This window comes from Protobothrops mucrosquamatus, unplaced genomic scaffold (genome assembly GCF_001527695.2).
Source record: "Protobothrops mucrosquamatus isolate PMUCROS unplaced genomic scaffold, P.Mucros_1.0 scaffold1928, whole genome shotgun sequence".
Lineage (NCBI taxonomy): Eukaryota > Metazoa > Chordata > Lepidosauria > Squamata > Viperidae > Protobothrops > Protobothrops mucrosquamatus.
Genome location: NW_015388049.1, coordinates 152487 through 170640, shown reverse-complemented (window position 1 = coordinate 170640; position 18154 = coordinate 152487). Strand labels below are relative to the sequence as shown.

The 18154-nt window shown below is 45.1% G+C and overlaps 1 protein-coding gene across 2 annotated transcripts; it reads right to left on the bottom strand.

Annotated features, from left to right (window-relative positions):
* Positions 1-481: 481 nt before the first annotated feature.
* On the bottom strand, positions 482-17903 carry DPF2 (double PHD fingers 2). Of its 2 annotated transcripts, XM_015823611.1 has the most exons (12): positions 17861-17903; positions 13822-13982; positions 13262-13369; positions 12293-12456; positions 10762-10854; positions 9996-10074; positions 9033-9074; positions 5296-5433; positions 4039-4167; positions 3775-3887; positions 2844-2925; positions 482-696 (listed from the first exon to the last, which is right to left on the bottom strand). In XM_015823611.1, the coding sequence occupies exons 1-12, from the start codon at positions 17890-17892 to the stop codon at positions 620-622; spliced, it is 1218 nt and encodes a 405-aa protein (XP_015679097.1). In that variant the 5' UTR covers positions 17893-17903; the 3' UTR covers positions 482-619. The 2 variants fall into 2 exon arrangements, with proteins under 2 accessions (XP_015679097.1, XP_015679098.1); XM_015823612.1 differs by lacking the exon at positions 9033-9074.
* Between the last annotated feature and the right edge of the window lie 251 nt (positions 17904-18154).

Here is an 18154-nt window from a genome sequence, read left to right as displayed (position 1 = left end):
ACTTTGCTGTGGGTGCTTGCTTGAGCCAAGCCTCGGGGATGCCTTTGATTTGGGTTCCCAGGCCGCCCACGAACCTCTCCAAGGCTGCTGTGGCGCCCCTTTTAAACCACGTTGGTGGTGGGGAAAGAAAGGTTTCTTATAGGGACGAAGGAACAAGCCGAGTTTAGAAGCTTCGGGGTCACAGACCACTGCGATGGGGCCGAAAAGAAGGAAGCGGATGGAAAAACCAGCCCAAAAAACCATTCTTTCTTTCGTTTTCCTTCCGGTCTCGCTCGCACAGCTGGGGTATTAGTGCAAAACCTTGTGGTGATGCTCAGCCTATCGTGGATGCCGGATTTATTATTATTACTTTTTGAGAAAAGGGTCTCAAAATTCTTAGGTGAAGGTTAAGGGGGAAGAGAAGGGATTCTAAGCCCCGACTGCCAGGGAGGAGGCAGGGGGACCGACAGAAGGAGAGGCAGTGAGGCAGGGGTGTGTGTGTGCGTGTGTGCGTGCAGAGGTGTGATCCAATAAGGGAGACACTGACCCAAAGTGGGAGGCAGCAGCCGGAGAAAGATTAAAACCCCAAGAGAAAGACTGGACAAATGAACGGTTCTCTTCCAAGACTGAAAAGCAACTTTCAGGAGGCGTTCTGGTTCTGGAAGATCGAGGCTTTCTCCTTCAGCAAATCCAGGCAGAGGTGACAACTCCAGCTTCCTGCGAGGAGAAAAGCATTTTCCTTATTCAAACTAGTGACGGTAAAAAAAAAAAGCACGGCTGGGTACATAACAGTCCTCGGTTTACGGCCACAATGGAGCTCAACATTTCTGCTGACAAAATTTGCCAAAGTGAGTTTTGCCCCCATTTTACGGCTTTTTTCCGGCCGCAGTTGTTAAGGGAGTCACCGCAGGGGTTAAGTTGGTCGCGCACGGTTTTGTTAAGTGAACCTGGCTTCCCCGTGGACTCGGCTTGCCAGAAGGTTGCAAAAGGGGATCACGCGAACCGTTATAAATGTGAGTCAGCTTGTCAAGCGTCTGAATATAAATCAGGTGACCATGGGGATGCTGCCACGGTCGTTAAGTGTGAAAGAGGGTTGCAAATCACTTTTTTGCAGTGCTGTTAACTTCAGTCACTAAACAAACTGTAATAATAATAATAATAATAAAGTTGGAAGGGACCTTGGAGGTCATCTAGTCCAACCCCCTGCTCAGGCAGGAAACCCTATACCAGTGGTGGCGAACCTATGTAATTGTGACTCAGGCCTCTTTCCCCTTTCTCTGCTTATTCCCATTCCTTTTAGGTTTCTCAGGTCAGATCGGAAGCTTATGGATGGTAAATCATAGAGTCATTGGCCTGGAAGGGACCTTGGAGGTCTTCTAGTCCAGGGGTAGGCAACCTTGGCTCTTTTATGACTGGTGGACTTCAACTCCCAGAATTCCTGAGCCAGCATGGCTCAGCTTGGAAACCTCTCCCTTTCCCCTCAGCATGGCTGGCTCAGGAATTCTGGGAGTTGAAGTCCACCAGTCCTAAAAGAGCCGAGGTTGCCTAGCTGCAACCCGCTGCCCAAGACAGGAGTCCTTATACCATCCCAGACAATCCGTCTTTTCTTGAAAACCTCCGGTGATGGAGCGCCCACAGTTCCAAGTGGTAAGCTGTTCCACTGATTAATCGTCCTCACTGTCAGGAAACAGCGAGTAAGCCGGTTTGGGACTCTCTTGACATGAGCAAATGATTACTGCCAGGTTGGCATCGACATGTCAGATTCTCGGGCAGAGGTCGTCACCTCCTCCGACTAATGTTTAACTGGAGATGTAAAGATTAATTCCAGGAACCTCTAGATGGGACAGTGCATTGGCTCACATCCTGCGGGCCTCTGCAATGGAGCCCGTCTGGTTGTGTGGGTCCCCTCCTTGTTAGAAGACCAGTTGCAAGAGAAGAGAAAACACATGCAGAGAAACTTTCTCTGCATCTCTTAATTTAACTAAAGCCTGAGTGTGATTCTCTTTGTGAGGTCAAAATGACATGGACTGTTTGAAATCAACACGAGCTGAAAGGATCCTCCCAAAGGCCTGAGCCAGCTCCTGCTCTGGAAACAAGAGAGCCACCTTTTGCCTTGTCGTGATAAAGGAAGGGTTGGCAACTTTTAAAGATGGTAGCTTTTGCCTGTGTGTGTGTATGTGCGTGCATGCGCGCGCATGTACATGTGTGCTAATTCTGAACTTCCTTCCCTTTTTAAATTTCTCTCCTTTTTAAATTTCTTTCCTTCCTTCCTTTAAATTCCTTCCTTCCTATTCCTTCCTTCTTTTAAATTAATTCCTTCTTCCCTTTTTTAAATTCCTTCCCTCCTTCCTGCCTCTTTCCCTCCCTCCCTCCCTCCCTCTCTTTCTTTCATTCTATCTTAATTTATATGCTGCCATTGCTCCAATAAGATGACTCTGGGCATCTTGAAATCTCATGAGGTTTCGTGACAGGCCAATTTTTTTTTGTTAAGTTGGAGGCTAAAACAAGATTTGGGGCTTTAAAATGCTACTGGTTCCGTAACACTCGGGTGCTGGCCATTTCATCTTGAAGCATCACAGGCACCCTTCATGGGACTGGTCTCTAACCTGCCACCCCCAGGTGTCTTCACATTTTGATTTTAAAAAGAGAAGGAGCCAGAGTAGTGGGCTATAAGCTGGGTCTTCCTGATGAGCTGGACCACCAATTTCATCCTGGGCAGCCAGGGTGGGGGAAGGAAGAAGATCAAGGCGAAGGAAGCAGGCTGCTTTATAACTGTGGGCTCTGCACAACCCTTCACAACTCCCAAAATCTCACCCAGGTGAAAGGTGGGGGAGGGACAAGAGTGGGAGCAGAATCGCGCTCACCTTCCGGAGGTTCTGACATCGGTGGAGTGAGGCAGTACATGTGATAACCACGGTCACAATCGTCACAGAACAGCAGCTGGTCCTAAGGAAGATGGGGAGAAGGCAATGAAGAAGAATACTGCTTAATCCCACCGCCTTTTGGACTGGAGAAAACAGCACCCAGAGAACTTAAGTACTTCCTTTCTTTTTATGAACCCCAAAACGTGACATTTCCCGGCATGCAAAAGACCCCATACTTGGAAGGCTCTCCAGAATGGTCAGACCAGGGTTGGGACTCGGCAGGTGAGGTTCAAGGCAACTGTTTTCAATTTAAGAGGGGTTTCCCCCCCCCCGCCAAGAAGCTCCACGTAATCAATACACTTAGACCCTGGCCAGGTTCATAGCACAATCTTCACCCAGAAGCAAATTATGCAGCTCCACTCAACCTTCCAACTTCCTCAGCTGGGATCATTTTTAGTAGCCCAGCATGAATCTAGCCACTGAGTTTATGATTTTACGTACAACGAAAACCCAGAAAATGAGTTCTCGAGAGTGAGTTTAAAGGAGAGGGCTTTGTGTACGTTTTGAAACAGGCTGCAAAGAAGAGAGCAATCCAAATTTGGTGATTCAAATTCAGAACTAATCTTGGTTTCCAGGAGGATCCATCACAAGAAGCAGGCTTCAAAGGATCCAGTATCAGAGGGGGAGAGGTCAAGTCCAAAGGAGAAGCGGGGGGGAGGAGGGCTGTCCCCCAAAAGGAAGAAGAAGGCATAACTAAGGAGATTAAATTCCAACCTGAATCAGATCAGCCTCTGGGGACAAGATGTGTTTCACTTTGAGAGTGGGCAACTAAATTTCACTTTTGATGTGTGGCGTTGTGCCCACGGTAAAAAAATGACAATAAAGGTTATCTTATCTTATCTAAGAAGAGAGAGGAAAAAAGCACACTCACGTCGTTCTCAGAGGTCCCGCAGATGTTACAGCACTTGCATTCAATACACTGCCAGCGGTAGGTCTTCACGGCAGCCATCATGACTGGGGTGAACTGCAAGCAAGATGGGTGCCCTGGAGAGGTGAGAGAAAGCAGCAGCATTCAGACAGACCACTCCACCCTAGGAAAGGCAGGTGAGCTATTTGCAGGGGGACAGCTAAGGCAAAAGAGCCCCACCAGTCCTTTTTTTCAAGGGTACCCAATGGTACCCAAGGGCTCGCGTACCTGATCGCCCACAGTCCGAGCACGAAACCAGCTCTTCGGGTTGACCCGTCTTCTTGTTGATCTTCGAGTCTCCCAGACAAAAGTCGCAGTAGTTATTGGGCAGGGCCAAACCGTCGGGACCCTTCTTGGCTAGGGAAGCAGAAGGGGTTTGTCTTTCAAAGCACAGCAGAGGCATGTCCTGTTTAGCAGCCCAGATAAATCCCAAGACAAACACACACACACACACACACACCCTGTCCCAAAATGGGCAAATCCCGCACGGAAAACTTTGGGCGGCATAACTTGAGACATTAGCAACCCCACTTGGGCTCAGCGAGTTTCCTAACACAGGCACTCACTGCAAATTATTTCTTTTTTTTTAACCTCGGAAAGCCACCTGGGTGCAGTTCCCTCCTGCTACCACTTAAGTTTCAAACCACTATAGCTAAGCCCTGTGGATCGACAGGCGGCTGTTACGTAGAAGCTGGGCTGACAAGATCAGAAATGAGGAGGGGATCAACCGCCTGGGAAAGCCCAGGGAAATCATCAAAACAATTAAAAAACGAAAATTAGAATATTTCGGACATGTGATGTGACACCCCAGAAAAATACGGCATACTCCATTTAATCCTCCAGGGAAAGTTGGAAGGCAAACGAGGTCCAGGCAGAAGAAGAAGAACATCGTGGCTTCAAAATCTAAGGGACTGCTTTGGACAAAACTCAGCAGCACTTTTTCGTGCGGCTGCTGATAAAAACAGGATCGCCAACGTCCGATAACGGATAGGGCCCAAGAAGAAGAAGAAGAAGAGCTAAGCCCATTTCTAACGGCGGTTGGGTAATTGTAGCCTGCCAAGTTCTCGTTGTTGGAGGTGTGGGGCACCGTGATCGGCTCTGAAAATGGAAGGGCGAGGAAACTGGCTGAGGAGGAGGAGGAGACGCCCCTCTCGAGAGAAGGCTCCCATTGACAAGCGGAATTGGGCAACAGAGCTCAAGCCCTTTCGGAGTTTGGCAACTGCAGGTGATTCAAAACAAGAGGCCCAGCAAGGAGCTGGAGAAGGAGGGAGGGAGGGAGTGGATGTGTGATGAGGTGGACAAAGGCAAGCTGACAGTAAGACTGTTCCATAATCTCCATTATGCAAAGACCAGCAGGGCCAAACAAAGGTCCCGCCCTGATTCACGGGGACCAGGCTGAAGAGCAGTGTAGAAAACAGGCGCTGGGGGACTTGCACCCAACTCCAAACAAGTCAAAGGGAGGGAGGGAAGCTCCCTGCAGCTTACTTTTCTGCTCCTCCGATCTCTGGGAGACGGGCGTGGGGGGCTGAGAGTCTTCCTTGTCCTCCCCTTCTTCTTCCGCCAGGTGACAGTGAGCGTAGTGGTAGCTCAGGCCGGGACGATTCTTGTAGCGTTTCCCACAGACTGAACGAAGGAAGGATCAGAAGAGAACACTGAGAGGCAAGCCGGCTGTAAAAGAACACCCTCCCACGTCCCTTCTCCGCAGACCCCACCAGTGGGCTATCCTTCACCCAAAGGCCACCCCACAGCACGTGGCCTGCTTCCCCAAACAGGTACTCCTCAATTTACCACCGCTCACTCAAAGTGATGACAGGCCTCCCCAGAGCTACCGATGAGCTCTTTTTGGAGTTACGACAGTCGCACACCCCAGCCTGCAGCCCCACAATCACATTTTGGGCACATTTTAGCAACCGGCGCCACTTTTGCAGCAACTGCGATGGTGACGTATTTTTTTTTTGGCTGGGTTTTCAGTTTTTCTTCTGGTTCCCAGCCAAAAAAAAGGGGGGGGAGGGCTATTGGGGAAAATGGATTCGCTTAACGACTGTTGCATTCGCTCAATGACTGTTGTTGCAAGCGATCGTAACTTTGAATCCAGTCACACGATGCTTCGAATGACTACCGCAACGGCTTAACGGCTGTAATTCCGGGCTCAGTTAAGGTTGTAAGTAGAGGACTGCTGCTGTAGAGCAGAAGGGGTGCCTACAGTTGCACAGAGCTGATCGCAGGGTGACATGTTCTCTCTTCTCAGAGCAAAACTCAGCTACACCCAAGCTCTGCCTGTAACCTTGTCTTAAGGTAGGGGTTCCCAACCAGGGGTGCGAAAGGATATTCCAGGGGGTGCAAAAACTTGAGGTTTCAAAATTATAGTGTATATGCATAATTGGTTGCCGTTATTTCAAACTTTTGTAAGGGGTGCGAGAATATATCAGAAGAGTTCTTGGGGTGCAGGGTATAGAAAAGGTTGGGAACCACTGTCTTAAAAGGGACTCGGTGAACTCCCAAGGCAGCTCATTCAGGGCCACAAACAAAAAACAGCCACTTGCCACAATCATGGCATGACCAACACTCCCCACCCCAACCCAGCATTGCAAACAAGCCACAGAGTGCATGCAGACAAGGAGTGATGAAATTCAACCCCTGGTTTTCATGAAACAAGAGGTCTGAAAGTCAACGGATGTTATCTCGATGTCCAAAAAGCAAAGGTTAAGGCTATTCAATGGACAGCGAGGACATTTTTCTGCCCTTCCACATGTGCAGGATAATGTGTCTTGAAAAAAAAAATCATGTTTACACAAGACTCCACCCGTTGCTCAGTTCCTCCCAAACCCCAGGTATGACCACCTCCTTTCCCAAATCCAGCCTTCCTTGGACGTTCTTTTGCATAAATATCCCCGTTCCAGACTTTATTGTAATTAAGTCTTCTCATAGTTAAAAGACTTGCACTATTTTTCAATCTGCTCCGATTCCATTTTTTTGTTCTCTTCCCTATGACAAATTTTGGCTCATGTGGTGCTTGGGACACGAAGCCACTTCCTGTACTTCTGTACAGCCTTGTGCTTTCTGACATACAGTATTTGTGCCAGTTTAAGCCCAGCCTGGCAAATGACCTCACGAAAGCTAAACACCGGTTAATGCATTTTTTCGCATTAGCTGCGATTTCAATGCCAGTCACAGAAAATAGTTCCCTCTTTTCCACCCAGCAGATTCTTTAGATAATGCTCTAAAACTAGCTCCCTGTTATGGAAAAAAGGAAGAGACAAAAACCACCACAATCACTCTTTGACTCTGATCATAAAAGGAAAGGTGAGTGTTAGTGGAATTCAGGGATTAAAAGGTTAGGAATATGCCTGCTTCATACTGCTGAATTACAATTCTCCGCATCCATCATCAAGGCCATCCAAGGAGTGTTAGCGACACCAGTGAGTCCACAACTATTTACAGCAGGGATCTCCAAACTTGGCAACTTTGAGACTCGTGGACTTCAACGCCCAGAATTCCTCAGCCAGCCCGTGCCATGAATTCTGGGACTTGAAGTACACAAGTCTTAAAATTGCCAAGTTTGGAAATGCCTGCTCTACAGAAAAGAGGATTTAGCTGCGCTTATCTTCTCTTGACAGAATGTACCCTGGAAAATAAGAAGATCTGACAAAACTGTTTCCTAGCTTTAGAACGTGCCAGGAACAGATTCAGAGTCAAGGGAAGGAGAACAAATAATCCATCCTCTTCTTTGCAGCTAAAATTAATCCCCCAAACAATATGTCCTAAATCTGGAAACAGCTCAGGCCAGGAACGAGAAAACAGACCATATTTAGAAGGAAGCAGTAGAGAAGCTGGCGGGAGGGAAGTGGAGGATAAAAAGAAACAAATCCTTTGAGCTATGCAGGTCTCATACTCATGTGTGTTTCTGTATGCGCACAGGAATGCGTCTCTGTGTGTGTATGTGTGTGAATGTCCAGAAATTGGAAATCTAATTTGTCAAGAGGAAAAAAAGTCACATCCCTCTAAGGGTTGTGTAAACCCAGCTGATTAAGTTAAGAACCTGAACTAGCAGGCCCTACTCTACGCAGCTACTACAGTCAGCAACCAAAATGGATAAGGAAAAAGTTCTGGCTCAGAACATCTGCTGGTGGGAGATAGGGCGGTATATAAATTCAATAAATAATAATAATAATAATAAAAGGAAATCCCAGCCTTCTCCTTCAAACTTACAAATTTATCCTGATTATTGCATTTCTGTTATCAAGGATTTGTCTCTCGTCATTATCTACAGTTGAACTCAGGCTTAGAACTGTCTTTCTTTGTCAGGGAGAAAGCCAGCAGGGCTGGTTATACACCCAGAGTCTACCAGAATTGAGCATCTCCATTTTTGCACCGAGGGAATCCAACAGATTATCTAGGATCACCTCGGCTGCTGAGGTCCAGCAAATAGCTCAGAGGTCGCCTAATGAAGGGAATGAATACCGAAGACTCAAACTTTGGGCTATTATTAACAGAATTTACAAAATCTGAAGACCTTTTGCCCCGTTCCTGTGCTAACAAGTCTTCTCAGCTGGAGAAGGCAAAGTCCCAACTCAGATGCTCCCCCCACTCCGTAGGGCATGGGCCCAGCAGGGAAGAGGCCGGGAGAAAAACAATCCTCTCTCTTAATGCCAGTTAAGATAATTGGTATATTAAACAGAATTTACAGATTCTAGCAACAATGAAAGTAAATGCAAGCCTTTCAACATCCAACATCTCCCAGAGCAGATTTGGAAATGCAGCTGATTTGAACGACGCCGGGGATTTTTGCCACAGCCAGTTTTGCTACACAACAGTGTTTCTTTAAGACATGTGGACTTCAACTCCCAGAATTCCCCAGAAACCATCTTCTCTTTGGCCTTACTTTGCCCAGCTTGACGCTATCTCGAATCTGTCCTCCTCTAGACCAAAATGAAAATATTGAATTCTCAATTCAACGTTCACCCCCAACACTTCAAAAGAATTTGCATCTTTCCCAAACACACAAATACACGCACAAATGCATGTTTCCCCCCTCAGTACGTCGCATACATAAAACCAAAGTAGGTGTCATCGGAAGGGAGGGATTTTTGGCACTCTGCGTGAGAAGACCCGCTTTTTTAAAAAAAGGAAGGAAAAAAAAAAAAGAAGAGTTTTTAAAACTAACATTTCAGAAGAACAAAGTCAGGAGGAAATTAAACAGCAAGACAGAAAGAATGGAATACCTCGGTCAGGAGGTTTCGAGGTATGCTTTTGTTTGTAACTATCTGAAATACAGAAAGAGAATGAGAGAAAGGTGAAGGCAATCTATAAAGGTCACGCACATCACATGCACACAGTCAGCTATACAGAGCGATTAAAAAGGAGGAGAGAAAAACAAAAGCTCACTGGTGTTATTTCAAATCAAGAGGGGTAGTATAAAATTCTCACAGGAGAGTAAAGGAGGAGAGAAAGAAAAGTAATTTCAAAAACTCACGATTTGCCCTTTGGGAAAGGGGTCTTGCCAATCACCCTTCTCTCCCAATTTTTCCATTAATCACTGAGGTTTCATGGGGTTTTTTTTTTTGTTTTTTTTTTGCAGAATCGGTGTGCAGGGTCAAAGGTCAAAAAGTTGTGAAATGTGGAACCGAAGGAGAACCCTGTCCACCACAACTCTGGAGGTCTGCATGCGAAGCGCAAAACACGATTCCCAATCGCAGAAAAGAATTCCAGGGTGAAACAGATTCTCCTTCCTGTGCAATCCCAGGATCCTCCAGAAGAACTTTGGGGTTCTTTGCCCAGAATTCCACTACTGGGACAGAGAAAGGAACAGCGACGACCCCAACTGAGAATGCCAAGTGAATCTCTGCTGACTTCAAGCAGCAGCAGAGAAGGTGGCCAATGCTGCGTATTTCTGCCTCTCACTGAATTCCTCATCGGGCAAAACTGAAAAAACCTGCCATTTTCTGAAGTTGGGCAAAGAAATGTTATCCCCTTCACACTGTGTGACGAATGATGTATTTCAGCTCTCCCCAAACAGCCCCTGGCACAGTGCAGGATTAACGGGGGGCCAAGTAAAAGGAGGGGGGGCGTACCCCCACCAGGGCATTGTCACACAACCCCATCCTAACACCAGGAGCTGTTCCCAGACTATACACCAGTAAAATCAAGAAGCTGTTTCCTATAACCCGGCCCGCCTTCTTACTCACTGTCACATGCGTACGGTTTGTCTCTGTCTTCCAAAATGGCAGCATCCAACTTTTTCCGAGCACTCCCAACTCCTTTACCCTATAAGGAAATTAGATTTAAAACAAACAAAAAAAAACTGATGGCAGATGAAGAATATGATGCTTTCTTTCTGGTTTGGGGACAAAGTGAAATTCAAGATGGCTGGGTTTTAAGATTGAAATCTCAGATATTGCTGTTCTAATTCCTGCAATTCAAACAAACAGAAGAGAAGCATGACAACTATGACTAGCACAGTTACGGTCGCGGGTTTTCCTCGTGGAGCGACCACTTTGCTTAGTAGCAGAGTTGTCGGTCCCAATTAGCGTTAAGCGAGGACTACCTGCACGTAGCTTCAGTTAATTCTGCTCATCAAATTAGGAAAATGTGTAGAGCAATGCTGCCACCCAGTGAAAGATATTTGTAACCATCTTAAAATGAGTATTTATTCATTTCTCTAAACCACTTTAAGATCTTTTTTCAGATGGCAGGTAACGGTATCTTAGATTAAGCAAGACTCTCAGAATTTGATTTTTATGCGCTTAGAGTGAAATCTGCAACCCAGCCAATGGCTTCTACTCAAAATACCTGCCTTCTCAGCATCTTTTGGGACACTTAACTATCCCCTTGCCTAAATTGCCCAGACGCACTCCTTACTCTGCATTAGAGGAGCCTATGTAAGATCCAACGAGCCCACAGAATTTGAAATGGAGGAAAGTTTTAAGGAGGGGGGGGCACATTAACCCATACCTTGGCCTTTCCTTTGCCTCGTCGTTTTGGGGTGTCTTCCTCGTAGTCCTCATCATCCAGATCATCCAAGAAATCATCAGGTTCCAGAATTCGCTGAAACAGAAAGAAAAGGATGCAAAAAAGCGATGAGGGAAGGATGCTTGGTTTATCCAAAGAATGTTCCTGCTAAATCATAGCTCTGTGGGTGTCAGGTTCTGTGAAGAGCTGATTGATAAACAGCCCCCCCCCTTGTCTCGTCACGCATCGATAGCTTCGCTGTAAGAACTAGGCAAGCGCAGCGCAAACAACAAAGAGGCTCCGCAGTTGTGCAGGACAAATGCTAAGAGCAACAATGTTCTTGCTCAATCAGGGACCATTCTCAATGCAGATTCTGAATCCAAAGGCAGGTACAGCCTGAATGATAAATAGAGAGGACTTAAATAGGACCCAGGATATTGCCACTACATCTCTTTTTTTATCATCTAACAAATATTTTACACTCTCTCAAATATATGATGGAACCAACTATTCATAAGCTGTGTTTTTCCTTATTTCACCTAGTACAAGGGTAGGCAACCTGGGCTCTTTTATGACTGGTGGACTTCAACTCCCAGAATTCCTGAGCCAGCATGGCTCAGCTTGGAAACCTCTCCCTTTCCCCTCAGCGTGGCTGGCTCAGGAATTCTGGGAGCTGAAGTCCACCAGTCATAAAAGAGCCCAGGTTGCCTACCCCTGGCCTAGTGGCTCAATGGTACAATCCTTGCCCAAGAGCTCTATATCTCTTTGCAGTGAATTTTAATGGTCAGCGTGAAGCAAGGGTAAAGGAGTCTAAAAACAAGCTCTGGTTTCTCTACAGGACCCCAGTCAACAGGACATAGAAAGGAATGAGGGGCGATCCATTTCTAATCCTTCTCCCAACTGGAGATCCATGACACTATTCCCAAGGGGAAGAGGCCAGAGAGTGGTTGCTATACAACCCTCACCCTGAGACGCAAGAGTCGCCTGACAGGGAGATATAAAGTTAATAAATAAAATGCAAATGATTTATTCTTGGCAGCTTTGTATTATTATGCTTGTTTTTTTAATTTTACTTTTAATTTTCCTCGCTGGCCAGAGCCACTTGTTGAGTTGGCTGGCAATAAGAAAGAAGGGAGAAGAAGGATAGAGTAGGGTAGGGAAGGAAAGGAAAGGAAGGAGGGAAGGGAAGAAAAGGAAAGGAGGAAAGGAAAGGAAAGGAGGAAAGGAAGTTAGAAGGAGGGGAGGGAAGGGAAGTTAGGAGGGGAGGGAAGGGAAGGGAAAGAAGGAAAGGAAAGGAAGGGGAAGGAAATGAAGGGAAACGAAAGGAAAGGAAAGGAAAGGAAAGGAAGGGAAACGAAGGGAAAGGAAACGAAGGGAAAGGAAAGGAAAGGAAAGAAAACGAAGGAAAAGGAAAGAAAAGGGAAGGGAAGGGAAGGGAAAGGAAAGGGAAAGGAAGAACAGTATGTTCTATAAATGAGCATCTTTCAAAGGAAAGATGTCTTATTTTACCACAGGCTGCCATTCTCTACCCTACCTTCCGGGTGCGGCTATTGGCAACAGGGAACTCGCTGAGGCTGTCTTCGTCAGTACGAGGGTCAGGCAAGCTGCGCTTCTCAAGGGGGTCTGTCCTTAAGAGGGCCTCCAAGCTGCTGCCATCTTGAGAGATTAGGCCTTCTTTCTTTAGGGCCTGCTCAGTGTCTGCCAAAAACAGAGGTTTCATTGTCTTAATGCCATTAAGACAAAGAATCTAAACTTTACCAAGAAAGATAATATTTATAACTCAGGGCTGAAATAAAGGGTCTTTGGTGCTCTCTGAGCTTGGTTGTTTTCTTGCAGACGTTTCAAGACCCAAACTAGGTAACATCACCAGCGCTAGTACACTGGCACTATTACCTAGTTTGGGTCATGAAACGTCTGCAGGAAAACCACCAAGCTCAGAGAGCACCAAGGACCCTACAGTCCTCCTCCTCCTCCTCCCTTCTAGCACTGATGATGTTACCTAGTTGAGTCATGAAACGTCCGCAAGAAAACAACTAAGCTCAGAGAGCACCAAGGACTTCTCAATCTAAACTTCCATTAACTTGGCCAAATAACCTAAGAAAAGTCTGACAGGCATCACAGGCCAATGCAGAAATCTATTAGGTCCTAACACGAGAACGATATGGTCTCTTCTGCCACTTTTTAATGTTGATCTGCATGGAATTCTTAGTTGCAACCTGACTTTTTTTTTAAATGTCTGGCTGTCCTTTTGGTCCATTAGTATGCAAGTAACAGGATACAAAGATACTTTTCTACGGCTGATTTAGAACTACAGAGTTCTCGTCCTCAGATAGCCCATCCACCTGTGATGGGGCACGTTCCAAATTATCCCGGAATTTGCCCGGGCAATTACAAATTCTGTCATGTCTGCCTGAACGATCGCTTCTGCCAGGCGGAAGCTCTTGTTATGATTCATCTGTAAAGATAGAAATTTAAAACTTTGTATAATACAGACAAGGCAAACCTGGTTTAACGGTAGGAAAAGAAAGTCTTGGATCTTCTGGCGGATGAGAACGGCGTTTCTTCCGCCAGCGTCGAGCTGGATAGGAATAGAGCTGGCCAGATGCCAAACCTTCCAACAGAAAAAAAAGGAAATCAAAGCATGTTTAATTATTCCATTTATGTATAAAGATCGGGGGAAAGTATGTGTGTGTGTGTGTATAAAACTTTTATACATAAAGTTAGACAAAGTTTATGGCAAACTCTTCCGGTTTGGGGTATAGAACATTTCCGGCAGCTGTTTGAATTGCAGGAATCATTATTTGCCAGAGTTACTTGATAGTGAGATGGGCAGGATATGAGTTTAATAAATAAAATAAAAGCGCATTTTTAGTCTATACCAGCACTAATTCACACTGATGTCACTGAAACCCCCCCCAATATATATATACACACACACATATATATACACATACATACATACATATATGAACTGACGCATGGAAGCTGCTGCCTGAAACTGACACCACGGAACTGACATCCTGGGTAGAGCCCAGGTTTTCATATGACGTCCAGATGCCTCACCTGGTCCCCTGTGCCGCTTCTCCATCCAAATGTAGCAATTACTCTGTGCCACCCCAGTCTGCGAATCCAGGAACGGTAATCGAACGCTCCTCTCAGCACACAGTCGGGCGTTGTAATTATGGCACTGCTCCATTGCATCCTTGTAGTACTGTTCACCAAGGCTAGGACAAAAGATTGGGGTGGACATCATTAACGAAATGTCTTTCTGTAGTACAAGGGTGTGCGTGGGTTTTTTTGGGGTGTGTGTGTGTTGAAGAATGTTTTGATATAAAGGCTGGAAGTAAAATTCAGCAAAATTGTTATTTGATTTCATTTAATAATTACAACTCAGTTGAATATGGCTGGCCCCAACCCTTCTGTAATTTTCTCTTTCACATTGAAAAGTACAAACCAGCGCCAGCTTTTGGGAGAATCTGCGTTCAGCCTTGGGGATTCTGATTGTGTATCCCTGCCTGAATTACTTCCTTGGGAGGGCCTAAATGGGTTTGTACGTAACATAAAGCTACTTTTTTTAAAAAAGCATGATTTATTGTTGAAGCTATAATATCTTTATTCACTTGGCTGTTGAGTATATCACATTATCGCTTAGTCTGATGATGAACCTGCCTCCATTTAATCCAGGAAACTATAGATGGATGATCTCATTTCCTAAGCATTACAAGAAACCATCCCTAGCAGGGTAGATCTTTTGACAGATTGCAAATATTGTATTTCATTCCCACAGCTGGTCCTTCGCAGATATTGTCATAATTAAATGCGAAGAGGCTGGTTTGAAATTCAAATTATAAGCATGGATTTAAGCTTTTCTTTTCAGAACAAAAGAAGCACCTGTGAAGCTGGTATTTTATATACAGCAACTGTCTTTCAATCTAGTAAATTCACTGAAGAAAGAAAATGCCCAATTCTATTCAATAAATCCAACAGCAGAGGCTTAGGTGGAAACTTCTAAGAGAAAAGAATGCAGAAATATCTAAGTGTACACAGCTTGCATTTTTCCCTTGTTCTTAAAAAACCGGTGGTGCAGCAGCAATGAAGTCTCTCTAATTGAACAGTCTATAATTATAGTAATTTCAGTGTTTAAAAAAAAACACTAAAAAAGCTAAAGGAGGGTACAGAAAACAATGCAACTTGCTGGGAAGAAAATAATGTTACAACTTTGCTGTCTGGGGAGGAAACCAAAGAGAAGGAGAGAAAATTAAGTAGTTAAATGAGAATCCCACTATGTTTACAGTGTTTTATATTCAATCTTGATAATAAAAATATCTATTGAAACAGCTGAAATAAATTTAGAAACACAAGTCAACATTAAAAAATGACCTTGGTTCAGGACACATAATTTCTTCAACAATAGCAGAGTTTTGTTCCGAAATTTGGGATAAAACACGAAGCTCCTGGTTTAACCATCTCTATCGCAATTCTTCACAGCATTCAAAAATAACTGAGTAGGAGGGTTGCTCAAACCTCCACTAAGTCTAGGATTTTGACAATTTCAATTATTCTCCTAAAATGCATCGAGTCTATACATCTTTCTATGGGTAAAACGCTGCCCTCCAACTTTGTCCCTCTATCTCCTTCCACGTGGTAAGTTTTTATTTCTCTCAATTATCTCCAGTCCACCCATCTGTTTCATGGGTTGGAGTTTTTCTATATCCTGCCTTCCTCATCCCGAACAAATTCGCCTAAAGAGCAGTGGAGGGCATGTTAAGATTGTTTGCCTCACATGGAAAATATACAGCATCCCCGATCGTCCAATTTGATCTTTGAAGATGGAGTACCAATGTTATTATATTTAACTCTTTTTCCTTTCCCTAATCAAGTCAGGAGCATTTGAGGGCTGTGAGAGATCGAGAAACTATATATTCTCGCAACGCAACTTGCAACTTCCTAACGCTTTTTCACTGGAAATAAGCTCTCCCAAATCAATTTTAAACTGATTATTTCAAATGGAAAGAATGAGCGTGTAAATTTTATTTTTAAGACAGCTACTCTCATCTATCCTTCTCCACCATTATTTTGAGTTCCTATTGCCTGTACAATTTGCAACTGCAAAAATTTAACAATAGTTCATTTAGTGACCATTTGAAGATACAACGGCACTGAAAAAAAATGACTTAGGGCGTTTTTCACAGCCGTTGCAGCATCCCCACGGTCACGTGATCAACATTCAGACACTTGGCAACTGGCATGAACTTATGACGGTTGCAGTATCCTGGGGTCACGGGATCCCCTTTTGCGACCTTCGGACAAGCAAAGTCAATGGTGAAGCCAGATTCACTTAACGACCATGTGACTAACTTAACTGCGGTAACTGACTTAGCAATGGTGGCAAGAAAGGTCAAAAAACGGGGCAAAACGCACTTAACCGGCTCACTTAGCAGTGGAGATTTTGGGCTCCCTTGTGGTCATAAAAAGAGGATTACCTGTACTACGGGTAGTCCTTGACTTACAACAGTTCATTTACGGACTGTCCAAAGTTACAATGGTCCTGAAAAAAGTGACTTATGCCCGTTTTTCAAAGTTACGACCTTTGCAGCAGCCCCATGATTAAAATTCAGCCGCTTGGCAACTGACTCATACTTATGACGGTCGCAGCGTCCCGGGGTCGTGTGATCCCCTTTTGCGACCTAATGACAAGCAAAGTCAATGAGGGAGCCAGATTTACTTACTAACTTACCAACTACGTTTCACTTAAGAACTGTGGCAAGGAAAGTTGTAAAATCTCACTTAGCAGAAATTTTGGGCTCAGTTGTGGTCGTAAGTCGAGGACTCCCTGTATGAACCCGTGTGTGTGTGTGTGTGTGTGTGTGTGTGTGTGTGTGTGTAATTTAAAGGCCCCTCTTTTCACCCTTGCAGAGAACCCCAATATTATATATATTATATATATATATAATTTAAAGGCCCCTCTTTTCACCCTTGCAGAGAACCCCAATATTATATATATTATATATATATATTATATATTATAATATTATAATTTAATATTATAATTTATATAATTTAAAGGCTCCTCTTTTCACCCTTGCAGAGAGAATCTCCTTTTCCAAAGGCTGCACTTTTTCTTCTCCGACCCTTCGCTTCTTTCCTCTAAAGCTGTGTACATTTAAAAAAAAAAAAAAAAACAGGGAAAAAAACCCACCACCCCTCTTTTATTTTCCCATTTTGTGGGGTGCCTAGAAAAGAAATTCAGGATTTTGAGGGCTTTTTTGGGGTGGGGGAGTGGGGGGGATTATTTTCTCCAAAAAGCAATCCCAAATTTGATTATTTCCCCCACACACACACACACACACACTTTCCTTGTGAAGTTTGCCAGGAAGACAGACAGCAAGGGCTGGCTTGGGATGATGGGAGTTGTGGTCCAACATACCAAGTTGGAGAAGATGCTCCCTAAAACTTAAATCTCTCCATTTCCCCCTTTTTCTCTTTGCTTCCCCCCCCTCAGTTTTCCCCTCAAAAAGCTACTCGTATTAAAGGATATTTTTTTCCCCGCCTCCACAAGTTCCTCTCACCATCTACTGTATTTCATTCAAGCCTTTTTTTGAGGGGGGGGATTTTTCTCTGTCCCCTCAGAAGCTTCATAATTGGGGTTCGGGTATTTTTTTTAAAAGGCTTTTTTTTTCTTTTTAAAAAGCTCCTCCCCATCTTTAAAAGGCATCTTGAGGTGGCCGGACGAGTTTTTTCCCCCCCTCACGTACCTCACTTCTGAAACTTTAAGGTGGGGGATACTTTTGCTTTCTTGCAGCTCCCCCCAAACATATATATATATATATATACTCCGCCCGGAAGATTTTGTCGGACGGAGTGGGAGAATAACCCACTTTTTAAAGATACCGCCTCAGTCCTAAGCAATGAGCAGAGGAGAAAAAAACAAGAGAGTCAATAGCTAACCCCTCTCCTTCCATTATCCTGTCAGGAACACCCCCGCGAGCGGAATGGAGTCTTCCCCAGCAACCCTCCTGCGCGTACTTCGCCAAGGTTCGGGTTGTACCATTACAAGCAAAAGGGAGGAAAGGGGGGGGGAAAGAGGGACAGTTCCACTCACAGCTTCACCACATTCTGTACCACCGCCGCCATCTTCCCCTCTGCCGCCTGTAGCCGCGAAGCACGCGAGGACGCATGCGCCGAGTGCCCGTTCGCGCTGACTCCGGCGACCGCTCTCCATGAAACCTTCCGATCAGGTTCGAAGACAGCGCATGCGTCCTGGCCCCAACCCTTCCTCACGCTCCAGGGAAAGAGAGGCAACGACTCCCACGCTCTTCCCGCTGCGGGAGCTGGCAGGCGCAAAGGACGCGCAGGCGCAAAGGAAGCAGAGTGGCCGTCCACAAGAAAAATTCCA